Consider the following 27,716-nt stretch of genomic DNA (forward strand, 5'->3'; position numbering starts at 1 on the left):
CCACACTTTTATTAATTTATTCAGCTAACAACTATCCGTTACAAATTTATACTTGTAAATACAAATTTTAATCAAATTTTTGGGAAAGATATAAAAAGGATTTATGTCTGACCAGACGCTGGGATTCCTGATCCAGGATAAAAGGTCATGTCCCCCAGACCTCACAGCTATTAGCCAATTTCTGTTAATTAGTCCAATAGTTTATTAAGAAAATATATTTGCGATGTTAAACGTCACGCCCCACAAACAACTGGCTCAGAAAATACACGAATGCAGAGTGAGACTAGTCAGTTAATGTGACTATGTGACAGTCTTGTCACACAGATACTCCTGCGTAGAATGTGGACCTAAGCAGTGCCCAAAACAAAAAGAATGTTTATGGCATAAGAAGAAAAGACTAAAAAAAGGAAGGTGAGTCTGAGATAGAATCATAATTCTCGAGCGCAATGTTGTTGGGTACTATTTCTTGAGCAGATCTTTGTTTTCTTTTCCTTGCTGACATTACTTGCTGACTTGGTGCATGGCATTAGCCAAGTACTTAACATTGTCATCATACACTCCAGCCATTGAGATTCTGCCATCTCTTGTGAGATAGACTGAGAAGTCGTTGGTCAACTTGTCCACCTATAAATGAGCATATGAACTTATTATAGCATCAATGCATTCAAAGGATTATTAAAAATATAATTTTAAAGGAGAAACATAAATATCACACTGTACTAGCATTAAGCCTGTTGTTGGCCAGATTTATTTCATTTTCAATCAGGTAGCCAGCAGCACGTGAGATTTTCAATGCAAATTGCTATATTCTCACGACAAATTGTCCTTAACGGATGCGAAGGGGCATTCTTCAGTTTCTTATCCGATAATGTTTAGAGGGTTAGTTCGCAGGAACTAGGAGGAGTTTTTAAACCAAAAATTTTTGGCGACCTGACGGAAAGCCCGATCAGGGTAAATTCGTGTGAAGTTTGGACGAAATCGGCCAAAAAATGGCTACACAGACTAACAGACAGACAAGCACCATGACAAGCGGGATTGGTTAATAAAGACCATACAATCATGTATACAGAATGCTAAAATTAGACTTGTCTCCCTCCGTCTACAATTTGCTTTATTCTACTTTTTACCATTATTATCCTACAATAACTGAAGCTATTTGAATATTTTAAAATCATATAAAGTATTTATTAATTTTTCATTTTTAAAATAACATTTTGATATCTTAAGTTGTTCAAATAGCGCATAACTACATAAATTGGTTCGCAATGCCAACAGTACGAACAACAGACCTGATTTAGAAATCCACAACTAAACTAAGACTTTAGTGACATGCCCTTAAAACAACTCAGCTCAGGAACAAAGGTACTTTGACAGGATGTACAGTCTCCTAACACAATCAACATCACAGAAATGTAACTAACAAAGCAGCTGTTTGTGTGAATGTCTCGTACCAAGGTACAATGTAACAAGGTATAATCAAGTTAATTACTCTGAATAGAAATGACATTAACCACTCATAATCTTCTGGGCTGCTATCACACCTTGTATACCATTAGAATTGCAGTTCATCTAGATATCAAACCATACATAATCCATTAGTTTTAAAATTCCAATTTCATAAAGCAATACAACAGTTGAGTTTTAAAAAGTTTGATAAAGGGAATTACTTTACAACAAACTAACTTATTATATACATTTGAAACTACTAATATTGGCCAGACAGACTGCTAAACTACACGTATTTGTTGCAAATATGTAGGTCCTGAATCTATGAAGTGACACTGAACCGGTGTATAATCTCAGCAAGAGAGAATTATGCAAAGGCTTTGATAAATGACAGTCAGGAGTTACCTTAAAGTTCTGTTCATCATCCATTTCGAGCCTACATTATAATGAATCGACTATAATAACAAATATTGTGGTTTTGTAAAAATGTCAGCCTCTGAACTTTTAAAAATTAAATGAAATAGAAATGCTCCAAAACTAAGATAAATATTTCACCTTAAATATTACTAAAAAAACTTGGGAGTAAAAATCACATATAACTTGATATATAAACCTCGCTATTAATTCACTTGAACGAATGATGAGAAGTATGTACAACAGGGTGACAGACAAGCTTACCTGCTCTGGTGTGAGTCCGGTGAAGCAAAACATTCCAATCTGGTCGGTGATGTGCTGCCAGTTTTTAGAGCTGCCTTCCTTAGCCAGACAATCTCTTAGTCTTGTTCTCATGTCGATAATTCTGTCAGCCATTCCCTTCAGCTCTACCAGCCTGTGTGACAGAGAAAACCATATGAGGTGAGGGAAGATGTTTCTAGACTCAGTTTCACAAATTACAAAGAGAAATCACCCTTAGCCAGTCAACAGTCAGCCAACATTCTTTATAAATTAAATGATTGGTCAACGATAAGAATCGTCGAGTCACACATTTTGTTCCAATACCATGAATGAACAAAAATTGTTAGCCAATGACGACTTACCATTGTGCGTAGAGGTCAGGGTTCCCAAGCACTCTGCCGGCGATGCGTGCTCCATTAACTGGTGGATTCGAGTACATCGGCCGGATGAGGATCTTTATCTGTGAGAGAACTCTAGCCGCTTCATCCTTGTCAGCGCAGACGAGAGAGAACGCACCGACCCGCTCACCTAAAAGAAAAAGCTTTAAAAAACACTGCAAAAAGACCGCTACAAATATCGCATAAAAAAGGTGACACGACAAGAAATAAGCCAACTGTCGTCTAGGTTATGGGATCTATGAAATAAGCCAACTGTCGTCTAGGTTATGGGATCTATAAAATAAGCCAACTGTCGTCTAGGTTATGGGATCTAAGAAATAAGCCAACTGTTGTCTAGGTTATGGGATCTAAGAAATAAGACAACTGTCGTTTAGGTTATGGGATCTAAGAAATAAGCCAACTGTTGTCTAGGTTATGGGATCTATGAAATAAGCCAACTGTTGTCTAGGTTATGGGATCTAAGAAATAAGCCAACTGTCGTCTAGGTTATGGGATCTATAAAATAAGCCAACTGTCGTCTAGGTTATGGGATCTAAGAAATAAGCCAACTGTTGTCTAGGTTATGGAATCAATGAAATAAGCCAACTGTTGTCTAGGTTATGGGATCTAAGAAATAAGCCAACTGTCGTCTAGGTTATGGGATCTATGAAATAAGCCAACTGTCGTCTAGGTTATGGGATCTAAGAAATAAGCCAACTGTCGTCTAGGTTATGGGATCTATGAAATAAGCCAACTGTCGTCTAGGTTATGGGATCTATGAAATAAGCCAACTGTCGTTTAGGTTATGGGATCTAAGAAATAAGCCAACTGTTGTCTAGGTTATGGGATCTATGAAATAAGCCAACTGTTGTCTAGGTTATGGGATCTAAGAAATAAGCCAACTGTTGTCTAGGTTATGGGATCTAAGAAATAAGCCAACTGTTGTCTAGGTTATGGGATCTAAGAAACAAGCCAACTGTTGTTTAGGTTATGGGATCAATGAAATAAGCCAACTGTCGTCTAGGTTATGGAATCTAAGAAATAAGCCAACTGTCGTCTAGGTTATGGGAACTATGAAATAAGAACATAAAACAAAAGTGGTTGAAAATGAAAACAATATTATACCTAAAGCTTGGGATAGCCTCGGCTTATTAAACAATTGGTAATTCCACATTTCCAATATACCAAAATGCATAACACTTGAAACCGATTCATTGAATTATCTGAACAACTAGACATTTTCTGAGTATGTATGAGTGACAGCCTTCCCAAAATGCACTATTGATCAGAGTTTTTCAATAGAAGGGATAAACGATTGATAAGTCAAGCAAAGACAAAAATATTACTAAACACCATCTGCCAGCAGCATTGGTTGAAAAAATAACATAAAGGTTAAAGGTTGACTTGCAACAAAATTCACATTACAGTTATTTGGTATCAAAAGATTCACCATGTCTTACTCTGCTGTGTTGTAGGTGCAAAATATGTAGAAATGTGATAACAAGCTCTTAAAAGCTAAAAAACTAACAGTTAATCGCAGCCATCACGAAAACGCAGTAAGTTGGAATCCCTCTCAAAACAGCTCAAATGTGACGTTGAACGCAGTGTGCTTCTGTTCACACTTTCATGCAACCTCATTCATCAAAATATTTTCACAAATAGACTTCACGCATTCAATAAAACTATGTCTATTGTCCTTGAGCGTCTATTTCATTATCATTGTAATGCTGTCACTGTCAGCACTAATATCTCAAAGCCTACCCAAAAAATCAGTTTAATTTTTTAACCTTGGCACGAGGGGGCGCATATCATCCTCTGATAAACATAAGGAGTCTGTTGGTCACCTGCGATGGTAGAAAAATGCTGCAAAAATTGTTCGTTTCACTTGGCGGGAAATATGGGTCACATGATCAGATTATGTTAGTTTCTCATGTTAGATAAGGGCTTTGCGGTAGAACCCGAAGTGTTTGTCATAAAACTAGTGCTACGAGACGTTTTATATTGAGCCTTTTAGTCAAAACAACCGTCTAGTTCAATACGTCATCAAAGTAAGGGATTCCAACCTACGGCCGTTTTCGTCATGGCTGTAGTTTTTAAGAGCTTGTAATCACATTTCTACATTTTTGAACTTACAACACAGCAGAGTAAGACACGGTGAACCTTTTGATACCAAATAACCGTCATGTAATTTCTGTTTCAAGTCAACCTTTATTTGCTTGTCCATTGTCAGTCATTATTATCAAGGAGTTACACACTCATTACACTCGTAGGTGATAACTCCAATAATATCAGAATGTCAGAGCTTTTAATGACAGTAGAAACAAAATTGTTTATTAGGGATGCGACTAGGGATGGATGATGAATACTGATATGCTAATATCCTATCTTTGGGAGTTGTCTTCTCGATATATCGAGTTACTAATAACTACCGGATATTGGTGATGCAATAAACTACCTACCGAAATAAAATAACTATCGACCTATCGGTCAAATAAAACATTGAGTTGACAGAAAAGAATTTAAAAAATCTCAATAATTATCAAGGGAACAAGGATTGGCATGGCATAAGATCTACTGAAATGATAATATTGTGTGTGTGCAAAAATAGTCTTCAAAAAATTCAGTTGGATGCTTAGGCTTCAGTCAGCATTTATTAGGATAAGGAAAATACCTTTGATTCAGAAACAAAATCCAGTCACAAAAATCGTGATCCATGAATAAAAAGGATGAACTGCAGAAAAAACCATCTGAAGCAAAAAAATTGACAAACAATATATTGAGGTGTGGACTATCGATGAGAAAAAAAACTACCGGTATGATAGATAACACGATAGGGCAGTTTCACTTCGATTTATGATTGAGAAGACAACTACTGAATATCGCTATCATTTATCGTTATTTTGTCCATTCCTACATGCTACTGCTGCCTGAGTGTAAACATCCTACACCAGTGTTACTCTGTCAACAGTGGGTTGATGTGTTGTAAAAATCAGTCTACTGATGACCCTCAGCGTCAACAGCGAGTTCACTTTACGCTAGAAATTTCAACTCCTTCCTGTTGCTGAAAACACTATTATGTGTATGTCATCTTGTTAATCGGTATTTTTCTTTTGTTTCTATTTTATTTGTGAAAATTATTTTACTCACGGATCAAATTGAAGCAGTTGTTGCGCTAAACTCTGCTTGTTTGTCCTGTCAAGACTAAAGTGAGTATAGAAATGTACCGTTTGTTTTTGGATGGAGGAAAGGCTGAATTATTTATGGAATACTGTCCGCTTTATGAAAATGCAGCTTTGCATATCAAATTGGGTCAGCTTCTTAGTGAGATAATAGAAAATGTCAAAGAAACTGATAGTTGCTGTCATATTACTAGTTGGATGAAAGATTGTAACATTCTATGATGAACGTTTGCCAAGTTATTTCAGTATTTGCGGAATTGCTTTGCTCACATTTTAGAGTATTGAACACGTTTTCTAATATGAGAATTTTATTGAATGTTTTCAATTGTTGGTTTGCAAAAAAAAGGAAGGTCACATTTTTATTGTCCATGTTTTGTATGGTCCTTCTAAATACTCACTCAAGACTCATTCCTTCTATAAGTTATTTGTTTCTCCACCTGTACTTTTAAAATGCTAACTATTGCTTAGTGTTTATCTTAAAGGTTGACTTGCAACAAAATTCACATTACAGTTATTTGGTTTCAAAAGATTCACCATGTCTTACTCTGCTGTGTTGTAGGTGCAAAATATGTGGAAATGTGATTACAAACTCTTAAAAGCTTAAAAATGAACAGTTAATCGCAGCCATCACGAGACCGCCATCAGTTAGAATCCCTTTCCAAAACGGCTCAAATGGGACGTGTAGTTGTACAATATGGCTTCTGTTTACACTTTCACGCAACCTCACTCGTCGAAATATTTTCACAAATATACTTCACACATTCAATAAAACCATGTCTATTGTCCTTACGAGTCTATTTCATCATCATTGTAATGCTGTCACATTTAGCACTAATATCTTATAACTTACTGTAAAAATTTGTTTAATTTTTTAACCTTAGCTCGAAGGATTGCATAACATCCTCTGATAAACATGACGAGCCTGTTGGTCACCTGTGATAGTCGAAAATTGCTGCAGAAATTATTCGCGCTGTTTGGCAGAAAGTATGGGTCACATCATCAGATTATGACTAGATGATTAGACCAAGCCAAAACAAAACTGCAAACTAGCGAGCGTCTATATTTGGTAAGGGCTCTTCGGTAAAACCCGAAGTGTTTGTCATAAACTAGTGCTACGAGAAGTTTTATATCGAGCCTTTCATTGGCCTTTCAATTTACGTGAGAACATCACGTGACAAAACAATAACCAAATGTAATGACTACGTCAGAGAAATGAACAGATTTCAATCTATGGCGGTTTCGTGATGGCGACTATTAACTGTTCGTTTTTGAGTTTTTAAGAGCTTGTAATCACATTTCCACATATTTTGCACCTAAAACACAGCAGAGTAAGACATGGTGAATCTTTTGATATCAAATAACTGTAATGTGACTTTGTTGCAAGTCAACCTTTAAACATATTTTGTAGTAGCGGAATTAAATTCTATAGAGGTATCAAGATTGTAATGAAATAACTCTCTTTAATTTATCTTATACTTTTTGGGTAGATCTTTGTAAAAATCTCTAGTGCCTAGGGAGGAGGTGTTTGTCGCAGGTTGTGAATTAAAGGACTGGAGAGCTAAGACACGATTCAGAATTGTGTAACCTTAACTGCTCGCTTTTGAGCTTTTACGAGCTTGTAATCACATTTCCACATATTTTGAACCTACAACACAGCAGAGTAAAACATGGTGAACCTTTTGATCCCAAATAACTGTAATGTAAATTTTGTTTCAAGTCAACCTTTAACGAACGATGCCTTACCATACAAGCCCATGTTCTTGGCATAACTCTGGCAGAGGGCAACATTCAGGCCTTCACTCACAAAGTGTCGCACAGCCCACGAGTCCTTGTCGAGGTCACCACTGGCAAAGCCTTGATAAGCCATGTCAAAGAATGGGAACAAGTTTTTGGATTTGATGAGCTGACAAATTTCCTTCCACTGCTCTTGCTACAAGGAGAATATAATATTGGCTTGACACCTGAGCATATAATAGAATAACTTGTTATACACAAATAATTTAATGTGATTTCCTGGCTAAGACAGGTACAGTGTACATGTAATTAGCGCTGGCACACTACAAATGTAATGTGCATGAGCTGATAATCAGGCAAATTGATTTATGATTCAGAAAGAATTTCAATTACTGATGACCAGCAACTTACCAAAAATCAGCTAAATTTAAAAATGCTTATGTTCACTTCTCAGACGATTATTCCATTATGATAGCCAATCAGACAAAACTCTAACATTCAACAAATATGGCTTCACTTTGGTTGGTTGTAACAGAATTTGGTTGACACAGAAATTGGTTGACACAGAGATTAGCCAAAACCTAACAGCAGACTAATAGATGGTTTATGGGTATCTTTACACTTTTTAATGGGTTAATCGCTTAACACCCTTACCAAGGTAAACAAGCTATAGGTCACACCAAGTATCAATAGGATATATAGCCTCACCGATGGATCGACTCCTGTAGGATTGTGGGCACAGGCATGCAGCAGAACAACAGATCCTTCTGGAATTTCCTACAAGAAACACCATCGCCACATAATGTCAGCAAAAAGTAACAAACAAAACAACTTGTACATCCTAATGATTCAGTTTAACTGATTGGTGAAGAAATGGAGAACTTCATCATTCCTTCTTTCCCTAAAAGTATAACTACTAAAGGTAACTCAAGGGATTGCCCACCCATACTAATAAACTACTGGAAAACCGAACCGTAAGCAGCTTGCCAGTGGTTAGACACCATTGCTGTTATTAGATATTGAGGAAATACTGCTATGGAAAAGAGAACTATGAGGCAATCACATACCACTTGTCAGAATGTACCACGGCATACAATGGACTAGTTGATGCCAGCAACTGGAAATTACATAGTGGCAAACCAATCCATCAGAAGGAAAATGTGTAATAGGCTATATAAAGAACCAATCAGATAAGGATAAAAGTGATTGGCGTGAAACACTACAGAGCTGTCATCCTGGGAACAGTCACCTTCAGATCCGACATAGCGCCAGCGAAGTCGAGTCCACAGGTCGTGGGATCATAGTATTTGTATGACTTGACATCCATGAGACAGTGTCTGAAAAACAGTGCCAAAAGGTCAGTCATTATAAGCCAGATGAGTAACAAATCAGAAAAGATTTTCCAGCATGAGGAATTTTTTTCCAATTTCAAGGGATATTTCCATGAAAGTTCCGCAATAAAATTCCAAATGGCATTGATGCCCAGCTTTCAGGCTTCCTTCAACGATTAGGTTTATTGATATGCCAAGTGCAGCCTTAGCAGTATGTATGAAAGTCATAACTACAAGTTTTAGGTCATGTGTTGTAAATGTAAATACAAAAAGATTGGTAAAGATGTATTAATCTCAACTAGTACATTTCCTGCTACCTGCTACTAATTATGTCATAATATTTGCATTGGTATAAAACGGGTACTTAAAACAATTTTTAAAGTTTTGCAAAACATGACGTTGCGATTGTGAAAACATTTAAACAGAGCTGTAATAATACTGTTCATGAAACTCCCTATACAATCAAACATCTGTTTACTCTACTTATTTCAACATAAGACACAAAATTGCAGCAAATATTTGACTCTACCCTAAAATCATTTGTCCAGACGACGTCTAAAATTTTTAAAGCATCCGAGTTTGGTAAGTGACAGAAGCGAAAATGATGAAAGTTAAAAAATTGGAAAAAACTAAACTAGTTTGAACTACACCTAAATTAAATAGGCTAGAGTAGGCTAGACAGTATATCTTGATCACCACCTTCGTTTCCAAGCATTGCCAAGTTCACGCTATGGTTCTTGTGTCTCTAACGTAAAATACCAATAAAAACCTTTTTTATTGACTATCAAATCCTTAAAAATAAAAGTTTTTAATATATAAATTGAAAACTTAATCAATGAATATTTTATATATTAAAAGTTCAATATATAAAAATCAAAAAATAGATTATAAATTTTTAATATATAATTTAATGTTTCATATTTAGTATTTTACCTAGTTTTATATAATGCACTCGTTTAAATACTATAAGTAATCTGCAGTATTTATTTATAAGTTTCTGTAGGGTTGTGCCATGACCTGTTGAATTACTATGTATCTTATGAGAATATTTCTCCAATATAAGACAATTTTAACTTAAAAATATATCTTGGCAAGAATTAACTCTGCATGTACAGGTTTGCCTGTAATAGCAAATTAACAGCGTCAAAGTACAGAGAGCTAGACAACCCAAAAATTACTGTGATGTTTATCAATGTATCAGTCTAAAATTAAATATTTGTGATAATTATACATATTATAATTATAAATAATATAATTATACATATGATAATTATATGGCACTATATTGAAAGTGTAAAGCATAAAACCAAACTAGAATAAAAGTTATAAAAATATATCAATACATCCAGCAAATAGAAGCTAGGTAAACTTAACTAGGATGCAACTATTGGAGCTATTAGATATAGAATACTAAATGATTATTGATTCCTTTGTATAGATGAAACGTGGGAAGGGCTAGGATGATGTAACGAAACAACACAAATAAAATGATAGCGAATAATATTTATTTTCATTTTTTAAATGTCTGTTTGGAGTAGTCTCACCTGTCTAATAGTATCTTTAATATTTATAAATTATATAAAATTCTTTTAAATAAACTAAGATGGCAATATAACACCAACCAATCTGCTATTGCTGCGCTGGTTATAATCATGTGAAATGAAACGATCTATGCTGGGACGTACCCATTTCTATAATTCAATTGTGTACATGAAATAACTGATATAAAGAATTTAATAACATCGAGCAAGTGCTTTGTAACTGCGAGAGCATGAAGGTCCTCACTTGAATATCGGTGTATGGTTGCCCCATGTGGGAGTTGGAAGATAAACATTCTTGCTGCCGTGAAACTTGGAGAGGAATGCTGCCCCAATTCTCAGAGCACCAGTGCCTGAAAAGTAAAACCAATATACGACTCCTTAAAACTTTACTGGCGATATTAAAAAAGAGGAGTCATACTCTCGATGTATACTCAATCTTGTTACTCAGAAAACCTAATGCTGGCCAAAAAAACACAAATACCGTACTTTTCGGACTATTAGCCGCTACTTTCTTCTGATATTTTAAGCCATGCGGCTTATATAAGGGTGCGGCTATTCTGTGGCTTTTTATTTCATCACTAGCTCACATTAACCAGAATCTCCGGTTAGTGTGCCTCTAGCGGTGAAAGAAAATACGAAACAATGCCTAACAGTACTGTTCCGTTAGGCACTAGGTTAAAAGCATCGGTTAATACGAAACAGTGCCGTTAGGCACTGTTCCGTTTTAAACAGCAAAGTTGCTGCCGCGTTAAAAAGCACCGTTCTGAGTTCTGCGGCCTATACAAAGGTGTGGCCTATGTATTGTTTTATTATCATTTTTTTTTAAAAACAAAGCAGATGCGGCTTATATAGAGGTGCGGTTTATAGTCCGAAAAGTATACTAACTCTAAATGTTTTGTAAGTTATGAAAAAATATTTTTAAAAGTTGAACGGAAATATCAAACGTATTAATTCCAAGATGATGTCTAGATAGAAGAGTATAAAGTTGGTTTGATATTGAATATGACATAAAAGATTGTATTTGTCAATCCTTCAAATGTTGTTGTTGAACTCTCAATTCTGTGTCTTACGGTTGACAGTATACATATAGTAACTCCCGTTTGTATATGGTTATAAGTTTAAAATGTGATTTTTGTGACAGAATTCTTATACAATCAAAATTCCATGATCCAAAAAACAATAACAAAAACTCACTATTAGAAATCATTTTAGTGATTTTATTAAATAATTAGAAGACCGTGGTCCAGCGGTTAGTGCGTCAGCTTATGATCAGCAGGTCAGCGTTTGAGTCACACAAGGACCAGGAAATATCTGACAGTTCCCTTCAAAAAACACTAATTTTAGCTCTACTGACGCCTGGTGGTCTAGACCCCCTGACCTGTGAACAGCAGGTCTGGGGTTCAATTCCCAAAAAAGAATACCAGTGGTCATAGGAGTGGCATCTAACCTTAATTTGTTTTCCAAAACTGGGTGTGTTTTCAGTCGTCGATGTTCTCCTGCAACTGGACACAGACATGTCTAGCCAAGATCACAGAGACAATGTTTTGCAACAATTTTTTGCAATAACATGCTATTGTACAGTAATATAGCACAATATAGTGTGAAGTTTTGCAAATTATCGAAAGTAGAACAATTTTTTCCAGAGTATTTCTGTTGTTAATTTTTACCCTAGTTATATAAAACACCCGAGCCGGATAGTGAACTAAAAACAGGATTCTTTTAATGGTATTAAAGCATTTAAAGGTAATCTAAGAGTTGATCAGGTTTCAATTGGAAATAACAATTCACTGTTTCCAGAAGCATTAATACGCTAGCAGCAGTAACAGGTATATCACGGAGAGTACCTCGAAAGTGTTATCTGCAGCATGAGAGCTAATAGCATCTGACAGAATAATGCCATTTTCTTAGATTATGCCCGAAACAAAAACTATAATAAGCAAGCTAATATCTTTGATTAGCTAATCATGCTAATCGAATGTCACCCTAAATAGATTTGTCACCAGAATTTATGAGTTCAAAACATATTTGCCTTGATGACAGGGATTTAAGGTTTAAAATGTTGCAGCGAGGAGAGTTGGAATTAGGCATGCGTTACAGTTGGCCTACCTGATATACTTTGGACAGTAACATTCCGACCAGATTGGAGAACCTCGCTGTCTGCTCCGAAAGCCAACTTAGCAGAACTGGCACAAAACTCGGGCACCCCAATTATCCCTGCGTACTCTTTGTCCAGATTCTCTGATCTCATGAGATCCTCAGCCTGCAATACACCATACAGTTTCGTGATCATCAGCCTGAAGGATTGGCTTCACACATGACAAAACATGTCTTTTGCATAGCCAATGCATAAATGATGCATTGGCTATGCAAAAGACGCATTGACAATGACGCATTGTCAATGTACAATTTTGAAACAAACATGTCGGTCTATGTTAGTAGAGATAGAACTGATGCATCCATTAGTTAGCAGACATAATTAATGATTACGATCTCAATTCGATTTTATTAATTTCAAACGCAGATGAGTCACTTTCAAACGCAGATGAGTCGCTTCCGAGCTTGGCTATTGAGCGATGATGACGACATGGCCTCACACAAACAACTACTCATATGTGTATGTATGAACACAGATATTCTCGCTAGCGCAATATATATAGAAATCACTAGTATAACTAGCAACTGTTTATAAAACATTTCGGATAACGTTCTTAGTAATTAAATATGTTGAGATCCTTTTTATTTCTATAGCTAAATTTATATCATGAACTGATAGTATTAGTGTACTTCGTTGTTTTCATCATTGATGTGTAGCGCTTCCTCTTTTTACAAATTTCAGCGATGTAAATAACAGCAAAACGACATTGCTATCACAAATCGTTGATGATCCATGCTACAATACAAATATTTTGACGATGTTTCAATAATGGTACAAAAACCCAGCAAGGATGCCATGGCCTTCACATGACTGAGGCTGATTTTAATTCATCAATATATTTTTAAAATGGCATGTCATTTAAAAGCGTCGGTGTGCGTAGCCGCAACAGATATCTACATTACACGTTGGTGATGCATCTCGTCGATGTGTGTAGACAGACCTCGAATGTTTACCATGGCCTTTGCCCTTATCCAGACATTTGTGAAGTATTTTCAATTATGCTCAGAATAAGAAAAAACATGTATGCTTTAGTGATAAATGAATTACGAAGCCTTATGGTCAGTATCAACAAACAACCCAAACAAAAAACCTGAGCAACTTCACTTTAAAGAGAGTGCTTTAAACTCATTGGCACTGTACAGGTATGTCCTGAGTAGAAACCTACCTTTCTGACGACAGGTAAAACATAAGGTTTGCCATTCGCATCTCGGTAAGCTCCAACTCCCAAATTGATTTTATTAGGATTTGTATCCCTCTTAAAGGCCTCTGTCACCCCGAGAATAACATCAGGTGGCCCCATTTCTACACCACCCCACCATGACCTCAAAACAAACATTCAAAAGATAAAGTAATAGCAGACAGGAATACCAATAAACAACACCTCATCGTCGTATGACATTACTTTTTGCTGATGCAAATATTAATGACATACAGCCCCACTGTCCCATTATTACACATCGTAACAATTTTTTGAACCTATTTTCATACTTATAAAAAGTAAACGATATTTCGTGGTTCTAAACTTTTTTCAATTAATCGTCGGATGGCGCCTTGCAGCATAGCGGACCACATTGCACGAACAAGTAATCAACTTAAAACTTGTAATTTTTATAAATTGAGTACTTTTTCATTTTTATTACTGTTTACTACCACTCAGTTTTTGCATAAATTTGAAAGAAGCTATGAAAATGGTGTTTTTGAACAAAGCTGTCATGTTTTTCCTTCTATGATAGCTATTCCAAGTCAGCAACTAGGCAGTCACAAGAGAACTTTGTAACCCAGCTAAATAGTGAAAATGGAATGGCTTGTGTTGTAAAAATAGCTGTGCTAAAATTAGGCAAAAAATATAAAATCAGTGAGAGGATTTCATGATCGTATAAACAGATGACTTGAAGTTTCCCTATAAATGCATAAACATGTCTAGTGCTTTTAACAGCCTAAGAAATTTTTGTTAGTCAATGATAGATTCTCAAGAGGATTTTTAGCATGGTTGCGGTACAAGCGGTCTCTCCAAAAAATGACATACTAATTACAGCTGCCTGTCACATATTTCCTACCAAGAACATACGGTAGGTAGGCCTATGGGTCAACATCCGATACCAAGCCTCCCACCTAAGTGGGATTAGAGGTACAGTGAATAGCAATAATTGACCACTCCGATAATAGATTATATAACAGTATATCAAACCTCCAATTGAAATTTTCACCTCATTAAAGAATGTTCATGAGCCAAAAGGATATTTACATAAATTTAAAACATGAGTGCTGAGCATAAAATGACGATAGATGGTCAGATGCTATAGGAAAGCAAAAGTGAAACAGATTTGACAACTAAATTAGTTCAACAAACTCTCTCCAATCATGCCAGACCAGACATCGCGTATGCCGACCTCATGTTACTACAAATTTTTATTTCAACAAAGATTCAGAAAAAAAATCTATGAAACGTAACTACCTCCATATTATTATTACCAGTATTGCTATTTGTTAACTCACAATGACATAGATGCTTGTGTTAGCATAATTTGTCTAATAAACTTGCACAATATGTTGTCTTTCAATGTTGATAAGGTGTTTTATTATTGACTCTTGTACTGATTAGATAGTCAATGCTGATGCTTTCACAAAGCAACAATGGCATGTACTACTGAAACATATCACAACATAGCAGCACTCACGACAAAATAATATCAAGGTTCCAACGCAAGAATTTTTGCGATTATCAGCAGCACTTTTTAAAATATCACATTGTTCCATTTAGAAATTATAAATATGCTACAAAATTTGAGCTATAGCTAGCATTTGCAAACGATGCTACCATTCTAATCTTTACCCGTATAAAAAGTGTTGAACAAAATACATTGAATATTATAAAAACTATGATCTTATTTTAAATCGCAAACTTGTTGCGATGTGCTAAATTATCATAAATTAACTCTTTTGAACAAGCTTTAAGATCACATTATCCAATTGAAAAACACAGGCTACACATTACCACATATAGGTTTCACAGCTATGCCCTACATTCTCATATATTTGTTAACAGCAATTAAAAACATTTCCCCATGATTGACGGCTGGTAATACAACTGTCGTAAAAATATTTACAAAGGTACTTGACTGAGCAGCATTTAGTTACAACAAACAAAGACTCTTCTTTAAACCATAACTGCCACGAACAACTTTTATCGTATTTACTAGGTAAATCAGATATGCTGATTCCGATTTTGTAATCAAAATAAAGATTAGGCCACTAACTTTCAGAGTAATAAAGGGTTTTTTATAGCGTTTTAATATCGGTCTCGAAAACAACACGATCGGCATAACAAGCTCCGCCCATAAATACTTGACGTAACCTAGCTTTTTAGGAACAGAAGTTACGTAGAGATGTTTAGACCGATTTAGAATAATAGAGATGGCTGTTTTAAAATCTATTAATATCTAAATTCAGCTTTAAAAATAATATCAGTCTTTTCTGAAAGGTAGATAAGCTATTTAGCATTGCATATTTAAAAAGCGCGATAACAACGCTAGCTCGTGATAAAACCGCGCTTTTTGAGCTCATTTTTCTCGGCGTCCAGCCCATTTAAACGTCATGTAACAAGCTGCAAGCAATTTTAAATAGTTTATATACCTTTCATAAAAAACTGAAATTATTTTACAGGCTGGATTTAGATAATAATGGGTTTTAAGACACCCATCTCTATTATTCTAAATCGGACTAAACTTTCCTAACTTCCGTTTCTGAAAAAGCTAGGTTTCGTCACATATTTATGGGCGGAGCTTGTAATGCCGATTGTGTTGTTTTCGGAACGGATATTGAAACGCTTTAAAAAAGCCTAAATGACTTTGAAGGTTAGTGGACTAATCTTTATTTTGAGTACAAAATCAGAATCAGCGTGTCTGATTTACCTAGTAAATACAATAAAAGTTGTTCGTGACAGTTATGGTTTAAAACAACCACAATTAGCCTCTCTAAACTCTATTCTAAACATACTATAGACTGTGTAGGTGTCAAGGCCTAGCTACACCTACCACCGCAATGTCTAGCTGACAAAAAGGCTAGACCTTTGCGACACGAGTACAGTTTAGTATACGCTAAATTATTTGACACCAAACTTGAGCCAGCATGAAAATAATACACAACTAAATAGCCTACTTGACACTAGCATTTGATTTTCTCAGTTGAAACCTGCCTCTGCCTGTCAGCTTCTGTCTAATTTGGTATCTAGTATGACCATCACATAAAACCTGACTCCCATATACGCCGCAAGCACCGATGACAGCACCGCAGGGCTATCGGCGGTGAAATATGAACCTACACGCCGAGTACCGCCGGCAGTTGCGGGTGGTTAACGCAAAAGTTCAGCACTGTTGAATTTTTGCCAGCAGCAAGCAAAACATTCTCGAACCGCACTGTACAGGCGAAGGTCATCACTTTTGAAATGGGCATGGCGAGCGGCCATTTTAAAACGATCATCAGCGACACAGTTTTATATGAACATAAGCCGGCGAGCCTAGCACCGCAAGTGGTTTGCTGTGCGAGATTACCGCCGAGGTCTCGCAGCCGATATGGGAACAGGGCTTTAATCTTCAAGCCACATACAGTGAAACTGAAACTACTACTAATAGCCATGCACCTTTTTTTAACCGAGTGCTATTGGAATGGCCTTTAACCTGTTATAACATATGTTTATTGACAGTTTTCTACAACTTTATAAGAGAGCAAGCATAATTAAATATAAACATAATTAAACATAACTCATGATCTACAAATTAATAATTTAATCAAGTTCATCAGTGAAAATCAAAACATATGAAAACAGTCCCTTAAGCAAACGCGTTTACCAGGAAATGAAACAATACTAAACAGAGTACTCAGAAAAATCTGGCAGCCAAATTACTACAATAAATGTTTCTAATGCATTCAGTTTATTTTTGAAAAATAACCATGAAAAAGCCATGAAATTATATTTTCTTGATTCCCATTTCAAAGATTCACATATTAATTACAATGCAAAGGCTTTGCAACACCTATATCGAAAAATGAAATCTAACCCATCCAGACACTATAAAAATATTCACAAAGAAATAAAGCCAAGGAGGCATTCAAGCTTATAATCGTTAAACTAATATAAATAGAATTAACTGCACGATTTTAGCATAATCAAAGCATTCCAGTATAAAGCCCAGTTATACCTTCTACAAAGACCTATAACAAACAGTTAGTATTTTATAATTGCTCTAATTTGTTCTATATGAACTTTTTGCAGCTCTAAGAACAAAAAATACAAATGCTTATTTGTTTCACACCTCGTGTCATGTTCAGTGATGTGGTAAAAATATACCACATGATAGCTGCACAACAACCAACTGTAATGACTTTTCATTTTTTTTACATAAAATTACGCAACACTATCAGACCGCAAACACTGGTCAAGAGTTTAATAAAACATGCTTAACTCATAAAACTAGGCAGTCATACATTACACTATCCAAAATTGGTTTGTTTTGAAAAATGTGGGCTCATATTAGACACAATTTTATAATAAGGAAATTTATCAGTTAGAATGTTGAAAATGATGTCAATTAATTCTTTCCTTACAGTTTTTTTAGTTGGGACATATTAATTTTTTACAACTTTGCTATTTCAGACATGGGCCGACATTTTTGACCATAAGTTGATTAGCATCAACCCAATTGCCAAGAGATAAACATGAGAGTAATCAGCACATTTTTTCCTACAAGATAGAATGTTTTACTAAGTGTAAATAGTGGTGATAACGTTATGAATATAAGGATTTGCCAGATGAAATGCTCTTGTTTATTTTTTGTTTTAGAAAAAAATAAATTGCAGGTCTACTTCTAGTACGAGTAAAGCAATAGCACTTTCCTAACGATGCATTGAGCGGCATTTTAAATGGTGCCCCGAACGGTCACGGATGGGATTGCGGATCTCGCGTGTCACTAGAGCGACGTGGCATGCCGTAGCAAAAGAATTAGACAAACCGGAAACAGTGTTGAGGGAATGACTACAATAACCAAAATTTCATCACATGCCGATTAAACCAAAACTACAAACATTGGCTATGTTGAACAATTAATATTAGCCATGTTTTTATCACAGCACTTCACAAGCAACCGGACAAGCAATCGCTATTTGTCAATGATTGGTTACATATCAAAGAGGTTATTCACTCATGGCCATTGTTTACCTCCCATTAGGGTCTCATTAAATACTAATATAATTAGCAGAATTACAAGGTTATTATTTCAAAGTTACTTTCTAAAACTGACCAATAAGAAGTGAGCTCTACATAATCACTCCAAATAAATCCCAACATATTTGAACTAGCCTCAATGTTATCAACTGCATACGCACAAGACATTGTGATTGTAGTCTGTGTACACGCCCTGTTTAACTATTTCCACTAATAAATAGAGTGGTTAGATTAGACCAGCTGGGTGGTGTGTGCAACTAAGTGTGAGAAGAAACTAGGTTTTTGATCATTATTAACATGCCAATCTGAACAGGTTAACAACCAGTGGCTATCCTTGCATGTGAGAGATGAAAATGACGCTCTTGTTCAATAAGTTATAATAACAGCTTTTTCTATGTCTGCATGTCATTTTGTCATGTAATAGTGCTATAATTTTAATGAGGTGAAATACAAACTAAAGGATATTGATCAGAGTGCCTAAACATCACACAGTGCAAATTGTTCTGTAATTTAAACAACTTGCTCAAAATTATGGAGCATCTTGAGCAAAATCTCCCAATTACGTACTCTTTCAAAGATCTACTAGTGACGAATCTCTGGGCGTTCTTGGAACAACCTTATTTAACATGCAAATAGAAGTTGAAAAAGTGACTAGTTACGCATTAATTACTAATTACTTTAAATTTATTGGAGTTGAAGTTTAAAAAATATGAACTTTAATTAAACAAACCTCAGTTATAATTCAAATCGTTGAGTTTTTTCAACTTTCCTGCACTCTGAGTGGAAGCTGCCTACCACAAAAGGTTTGACTACTACAAAAGGTTTGACTACCACAAAAGGTTCTGTACACTAGACTTAATGAATCATGATTTTGTTGAAATAAATGTAATATAAATTGTTGCTTTAGTAGGCCTATATGTAAAAGCTATTTCGCATCATCCTAACACATTTATAAACAGCAAATGAATGTAATTTACTATTAACCCTTTTACAAGCGAGTCTTTTGGGCTATTTGAGACCCCTTGGGCAAATTAATTTTTCACAAATTGAGTTTAAAAATATAATTGATACACTCTTATTTATGATATTGTATACGTGTATTATGTTTTTATGATACACTTGAATATAAATGAAAACGTTTAAAGTCAATTCTTCATGTAACTGTTTCTCTAGCTATGGTACTTTTGGAAGCATTTGCCCTTGCAGAGACTTACACCACAGTCTTGACACCATGTGCTTATTCTTGTTTCTCTAAAACCTTGCCTTTGCCTATAGCCTTTGGAGGACGCCATGACAGTAAAATAAAGTTTTTGCACTCTGGTGGGAAAACATTCAACAAGCAAAAACAAAAGCAGAAACAAGCTACAAATAAAATTCCCAATTTTATTTAAAGACGCTTTTATTGCGGATTTTCCTTCACTTAGTATTGCAAAAACGATGGGTTTTTTTCTCCAAACGGCTCATTTTTGCGTTTTGAACAGAGAGCAATTTATTGTATTTCACTATTGGTAAAAAATTAAACAAAATAAGGCAGTAAGTTAACCAGAAATCAATTTATAAAAGACATTCGTGTGGCGAGATAATAGTCGCTCTGCCCATCAGCGTCAGTATCGCTATGTGAGAATAATTTCGCTATGCCTGAAAAAGGGTTAAGAATGTCAAATACCACGAGCTGAACAAGTATAACAAAACCTGAAAGTGTATTTCATTATTGTGAGAGGCTTACCAAAATGGTTTCAATATAAAAGTTGTAAAGCTGAAACTAAACAGTTGCTAAAAAGGAGTTTTTGAGCTTTTAAGAGCTTGTAATCACATTTCCACATATTTGGCACCTACAACACAACAGAGTAAGACATGGCGAATCTTTTGATACCAAATAACTGTAATGTGGATTTTGTTGCAAGTCAACCTTAAAAGTTCATTTCTAAATAGAATAAAGAGAACTATTTCAAATATAACAAAGCAAGGTATCAGTTTAATCCTCCCAGTCTCCTCTTTAGGATGGTGGTATTTGAAACATATTCACACAATTTACTCCACTTGTGTAATTTTCTAAAGGACATGACACACTCGCTCAAATAATTTCAGTATTTAATAATAAGAAGAAATGAGTACAATAATTATTATAATTCCATCTCTTGATGCCACTGTTTCAGAATTTTTGAAGTTTTGCAATTTTTGTGTACCCAAGGATATAAAATTAAAAACTTTTAACCATCTGTGCATTTGTTGCACAATATTTTTACTAGTGACATTCTCATTATGAAAACTACCACAGAACAGAGAACAACCATTATTTTCCTTCATAAAGATTAAATTTTTATGCAAGAAATTGCCAAAAGAGTTGGTTTTTCAAGAAAAGGACTGTCTGGTGTCATCCAGAGACTCAATGAAACTGGCAGTACTGAAGATAAACCACACTCCGACCATCCAAAAAAGAGCCCTTGTAGCGAAGACGGAACTCCGGTGTGGCTTTCCCTGACATATCGTAAAAAGTCTAGCAGTGAACTAATCAGAGACTGGCAGGATACAAACAATGTTAAAGTGCATTCATCTACCGTGAGAAGACCCCCAATTGCTGCCAGGTTAAAGGACTGTAAAGCAAGAGAGAATCTAATGGTGACAGAGAAACAACGGCGTAATCGATTAAAGTGGGCACGCCAGCAAGAGCCATAGAGTGTCGACCAGTGGAAGAGAGCGCTTTTCTCCAATGATTTTATCTTTTGTGTTACTAATCACTCTGGTTTGTAATATATGTTAGAAAAAGACCAGGAGAAGCTTTCAAGTCATGGTGTATTACTCCCACGGTAAAGCATTCTGCATCAGTGATGGTTTGGGCTGTACGACGGCATCAGGGGCTGGACGGCTCGACTTTGTACTTGGCATGGTAAACGTAGAAAAATACATCAAAATCATGCAACGTAAGATGTCACCAAATGCTAGGGCATTGTGAAGGAACCACCAGTCAGTTGAACAACCAGACACTTCAACAAACTGGCGGTTCCAGGATTACAATGCCTCTTGCCATCGTGACAAAAAGTCAAAGAGTGAATGCAACAAGAGAGAATCGGTACATTGCCATCTCAGAGCCCAGATTTGAATCCCATGTAAAATTTGAAGCAGCATATAACAGCTATACTAAACAAGACTAAGCCCAAGACTAAAAAAGAGCTGATGGAAGGCCTTGTGAGAGCAGCTGCTTGGCACCGAGTAATTGAGCCAAATGAACTTGAAAAGTTGGTTGCATCAATGCCCAACTGCTGTCGTCTTTTTATAGAGAAAAAAAAGTAGTACTGATACTAACAGGCTTCAGAAATCACCTCCAGTCTCTTATAGAGAAAATTTATACAACCAACAGCCTTTTTTAGGGCCACCAACTTGGTCGAAAAGTGTTTCTTGGTCTTGGTCAATCGAACCCTAAGACCTCGATCCCCGAGGAAAAAAAGGGCCATCATGTACATATCTAGATCCAGTTCAAATGTTTTCAATAAAAGTCAAGTAATATTCGAAGTAAGTAAAATCATGACTATAAAAAGTGCGTTAAAAATTTCCTCGCAGGTCGCGAGAAGTTCTCGGTAAAAAAACTGTTATGATAAAATGTTTTGCTGGCTGGAACAGCCCTAGGTACGTCATTGGATACCGATCTGGTATGATGTGAGTGTGTGTCATTGTGTATATTGTTAAAATTATTGATTAGACTCATGCACACTGCTGGAGAGAATTTTTATAAGTAAAACCATTCGAGTCGACTTTCGTCTGTTCTTAAGCAATTCCAACCCTAATTTGTCTCTGGCCATAGTTACGCTTTCCACCCCTTTAAGATCCGCCATAAAACGCACAGCGCGCCTCTGGACATTTTCCAGTTGTGTTTCATGTTTTATGAGGTATGGATCCCATACCTCACAAGCGAATTCCAAAACGGGCCTGCACAGACTAAGATATGCAATTTTTTTGACATTTCTGGGTGCTCCGTGTAATACTCTCCTCAACATCCCTAACCTTTGATATGCTCTAGAGATAATGTCATCTATGTGTATGTCCCATTTAAAGTCATTAGAGACATTCACTCCCAAGTATTTAAAAGATTCCACAATCTCCAAGTGTACGCCATAAAGGGTATATGATAAATTAACTTGGTTGATTGGTGGCTTCCAGCCAAACAAAACTACCTGGCATTTTTTAACATTAAACTCCATTTTCCATGTGTTAGCCCATCGCTCAAGAGATAAAAGATCTTGCTGAAATAAAAGCGTATCACTAGGCGTTGTAATTGGACAGTATAAGAGAGCATCATCAGCAAAAAGGCTTATAGAAGAATGCTGAAGAGAACTTCCAATATCATTAACATAAACTAAAAACAGTGAAGGGCCCAAAACAGAACCCTGGGAGACTCCGGATGTAACTGCCAAAAAGCTTGAGTTACTTCCTTGGATAACCACTCTCTGAAATCGATCAAACAAAAAATTTTCTATCCATTTGATTATTGACTTGTCAATTGTAGTACGAAGCAATTTGTCAATTAACAGACCATGGGAGACTTTATCAAAAGCCTTGGAAAAATCCAAGACTGCTGCATGTACTGATGTTTCATTATCAACAGCCGCCATTATTTCATTTGATGTAGAAACAAGCTGAGTAGCACAGGAGAGTCCTCTCCTGAACCCATGTTGGTCAGGGCTTAAAAACTCCTCAAGTATTGGGCTTATATTGCTAAGAATAATATGCTCTAAAAGTTTGCATGATATACATGTTAAAGACACCGGTCTAAAATTTCCAGGGAGCTCTTTGTTCCCTTTTTTAAAAATTGGTACAATATTTGCAGTTTTCCAGATGTCTGGCAAAACTCCAGTATCCAAAGAGTATTGAAAAATTAGTGTTAAAATTTCAGCGGTATTATTTATATCAATACTAAGATCGTTTTTAGTCAAGCCATCTGGGCCCGGAGCTTTGCCATCTTTAAGACCTTTCAACATTACTATGACACCATCTTTAGAAACAACTATCTGACTTTTTGCTACCCCATCACTATAAAAAGTAGGCCTGTGGTCTGTTTTTGAAAATACGCTTTGGAAAAATGTGTTAAAAATCTCAGCTGTCTCTGAGCAAGACTTGTCCTCAAAAGCTGACGTACCGCTACCACCACTCCGGCCACACTTTCTTCGGTAAAAAGAATAAAAAGGCTTACTGTCCCCCTTGCTTAGCGGTTCAAAAAGAGTTTTAATATAATGCTCATGTTCCATTTTTCTGAAAACCTTTTTGTTTGTTCGTCTGAGTATCTTGTACTCTTCAAGGTCCTCTGGCAAGCCCGATCTTTTAGCTTTGTTATACATCTTTTTTTGTTGCGTAACAGCTGTTTTGGCCTCTTTATTAAACCCCATAGGCTCATTTGGTTTCGAATTTTTGATCTGGTATTTGGGAACAAACCTTTCAATTGCCATCTGTAAATCACTCTGAAAACAGTTCCAAATCACATTTATATTTGCATTATCCCTAATTAGATCTTTTACTTTCACCAGTGTATTATCCAGATGTTTTATGACAGCTGGGGTATTAGCCTTTTTGTACAAATTTAAAAACTTTTTTGAGGTAGCAAGATGGCTTTGGACTGACTGGAGCTGTAACTCCACCATGAAATGGTCACTCAGGCCAGGCTCAACAGTATTCAGATTGTCAACCAGCTTCTCATTATTAGTAAGAACAAGGTCCAAGATATTCCCTCTAACGTGAGTCGGCTGTGTCACCAATTGGTGGAGCCCATAAAACAAAACTAAGTTTAAAAAACATTTGTGTACCTCTCTTTGATTTGAACCGGGCCTAACGGCCATATGCTCCCAATCTACATCTGGAAAATTAAAATCTCCAACTATCATCACAAAGTCACCAGCAAACCTCTTGAATATAAAATCTAACAAATCACTCAAAGGAACGATCAAGTCTTTTACCATGATAGGTGGAATATATACGCAAAGTATAATTAATCTAGAATTATTATGTGAGTCCAGTTTTACTTGGACACAAACGGCTTCCACTGGGAAAATCTCGAAATCAACACTGAAATACCGGTGAGGCAATGAGGGCTCAACCGCAATCAAAACTCCACCCCCGTGTATACTTCTATCCTTTCTATAAATTGTTTTGTTTGATGAGAATATAATTTCATCATTTGTAAATGTACTATCAATGTGCGTCTCCGTGAGACAAAGTATATTAAATTGATAAGAAAGGATATGCAGTTCGTTTAACTTGCCCTTAATGGATCTAGCATTTGCCAGCACCAAATTTAGATGTTTGTTTGCACAATTTTCTTTTTTACTATCTTGTATGTGTTTTCGGGATTTTCTTCTCGAGTCTTCATCAATGTCTTGTATAATTGAAAATCCTCGGCCCTTTCCTCCTTGGTCATGTCAAGCTTAGCAAAAACACCCCCCTTTTCAAGACCATTTATCCTCCTGACTATCTCCCATTTTTCCTCCTTGGAGGTAGTGCTTATTTTAATAGGCCTAGGCTTACTATTTTCGTGTTGACTCTGATCAGCGCCCGAAGTTACCTTAGGTCTACCGAGTCGGTACATGTTTTTCTGATCTATGCATTTTGATAGATGACAGTCTTTGAGAAGATTTTGCAATTCCTCAACTGTTTCCTCCTTGGTCCTAAATTCTCTGATACCAAAAATTATGAGATTTTTATCTCTCACGTCTTGAGCTTCAATTTCGCTTAGTTTAGTGACTTTTTGAGCTGTCACATTGATTGCTGTTGAGTTCGACTCAAGTCCTTTAACTACATTAGCATACGAAACTTCCATTGAATCAAGTTTACGTGTCACTGTATTCGTGAACATGGTTTGAATTTCCTCTAAACTAGAGTTCAGTTTTTTTATTTCATTTGGAATTTCATCCACTTTTCTTTCCAACTTCAGCAATCTCGAGCCTGCCTTGTCACATACTGAGCATGACTAATGAGCACCCGGCAGAGCCGAAAACAAGTCATACAGCTTAGGATCCATGATACCAACACAGCTACCATGAAACCATTTGAGGCAATCTTCACACTCAATGCCACTATCCTCATCTGATACTGGCTTAACACAGCTCTCACATTTCATAGCATTTGATGTCAGACTTTTACTGGTCTTTCTGTTACTGCTTTCAGAACCTGCTCTTCTACTATTGCTACCACCCGCCATTATCACTGAGTCTAATCCCACTCAGTGTCTTCCAACTATGTATTAGCCAAAGGCTCAAAGCAGAGCCTGAAGTGGCCAAACTGCCCAATCGTAAACCAATAAACAATATGTTGTGTTTTCAAATTTTTTCCGAAAATTTTCAAAATCTGAGAAGGGCTCTTAAAATCACGTCCTCGCACGTCGCAAGCTCTCGTCGAATCCACCTTTGAATTTCACCTTTGAATTTTCTTTAGTAGATTATATAAAGACGTGCATTAAAGAATAGAGGGCAGCCTATTGTTTTATTTATTAGTTTAGCAAGTTAATAAGTAAAATAATCAGATAGAGGACACTCTCAGCATTAAAATGATACTACTATATTTGCTGCAGCTATACTCGAAACTGAATAACAACAGCTTGAAGTTTGAAATTGTAAATACTTCAGAGGCGGCTCCATACTTTTGTACATGACTGTAACTTGACTGGTCTCACTTGTAAAAATTTATAAGAAACTAGAAAACTAGAGAGGGAACAACTTTAAACTGGCTGTCAATTTGCATGACAACATGTTCGATTTACTTCCAAGTGCTCAGATTGATCTATAAAAAATTGTAATTCTGGGTGAGAACTGTGAACTTTTGCTGTCTTAAAACTGTTGATCTCTTAAATCAACATTTCCCCTGGCTTTGTGACCAACTAAGAAAAACATCCAAAAAAACATAACCCAATAATGAATCTCAAAATGCTGTAAATATTGTACACTGTTACCACATCTGTTATGGTTACCAAGAGTTGAGGAAAAATCTGTGCTAGAATATTCAATAGGGTGGGTGTTATCTGAAAGAAACCCTTGTCACCGAATTCTTGCTACATTGTTCAAATATTATGTTTTGAGAAAAACAATTTGTTATAACTCTGGTAGCAATATTATGCTTTGCGTGCTACAATTAATTAGTAGGCCCTAATAGGTTTCTTTCACACCTCTTAAAAACTTGATTTGGCAACACATGTATCTTCAATCACATCACTTGGACTCTACCTAAAGCTATCCTTAGAGTTTTAAAAGCAACTGACTCTGATTCTGTATAAATATGACTCGCCTACACTACTCAACCCAATAAATAAGCAAAAACATATTTTTACAAGAAAGTCTCATGTGCTTAGTGCAGACGACTTGGTTACTGAAATGTAATCCAATAAAGGCCAAAACTATCCGTTCTTTTTCAAAAGTATCTAACAACTTAAAATCATCTAAAAATTTCAGTAAGATTAATAATAAACCCTCAACTTGAATATTTTATCTGCATAGAATTGGTTCGTTTAGGTCGGTAAGTGCAGTGAAGATAGTGATCGTTTTTTAGGCAAAATCTTTTTGCAATCGTTTTAATATTACCACCATTATGTAAATTTTTTAACTACGTAAGAAAAGGTCATAAAAAAATTGACAGGCCAGTTGTATTTGCCAACCTCAATGGGATAATGGGAATATTTTACTGTAACCACTCACTTCAGCCGTCTCTGTTGGCTTCCTGAGACTGCAGGTAAAATAGCCTGGCGTAACCCAGATAAATTGTTTACTAATTTTAACCCATTCATGAGAGCCATTACTACGCTTGTAGCTTTTTCACTAGGCTAAATCTTTGCGGGAGTATACGAATGCTCTAAGAAACGGTAAAATGTAACTAAACTTCCACGAGAGACCGGCTCTAGCGTGAACTCACAACAGGTATATCAATGCTCTGATTACACCGATTGCGTAAAAAAATAAACTTTGCGCTTGGGCTATATTTCCTAACTAGACCAGTTATCCGCTTAATATTTCGGAAAGTACTCGTTTAAAATCTAGTTTTTAACGTAACAAACTACATAGTTGCAAAATGTATCTTCTATTTTACA

At 36.0% G+C, this 27,716-nt stretch overlaps 1 protein-coding gene across 1 annotated transcript; it reads right to left on the bottom strand.

The window, feature by feature from the left end:
* Positions 1-27,531, bottom strand: LOC137395156 (aspartate aminotransferase, mitochondrial-like). The gene is made up of 10 exons (XM_068081981.1): positions 27,328-27,531; positions 13,604-13,760; positions 12,390-12,543; positions 10,528-10,633; positions 8,661-8,748; positions 8,120-8,188; positions 7,421-7,607; positions 2,484-2,649; positions 2,125-2,275; positions 1-624 (listed from the first exon to the last, which is right to left on the bottom strand). The coding sequence occupies exons 1-10, from the start codon at positions 27,423-27,425 to the stop codon at positions 502-504; spliced, it is 1,299 nt and encodes a 432-aa protein (XP_067938082.1). The 5' UTR covers positions 27,426-27,531; the 3' UTR covers positions 1-501.
* Positions 27,532-27,716: the final 185 nt, after the last annotated feature.

This window comes from Watersipora subatra, chromosome 4, assembly GCF_963576615.1.
Source record: "Watersipora subatra chromosome 4, tzWatSuba1.1, whole genome shotgun sequence".
Taxonomy (NCBI): Eukaryota; Metazoa; Bryozoa; class Gymnolaemata; order Cheilostomatida; family Watersiporidae; genus Watersipora; species Watersipora subatra.

Excerpts from the sequence above, each read along its gene's own strand:
- LOC137395156 (XM_068081981.1), bottom strand. The coding sequence starts at position 27,425 with ATGGCTCTCATGAATGGGTTAAAATTAGTAAACAATTTATCTGGGTTA. Across the intron at positions 8,189-8,660 it reads GCGCTATGTCGGATCTGAAG|GAAATTCCAGAAGGATCTGT; the intron begins GTGACTGTTCCC and ends TGTTTCTTGTAG. Across the intron at positions 2,276-2,483 it reads CCTGACCTCTACGCACAATG|GCTGGTAGAGCTGAAGGGAA; the intron begins GTAAGTCGTCAT and ends TCTGTCACACAG.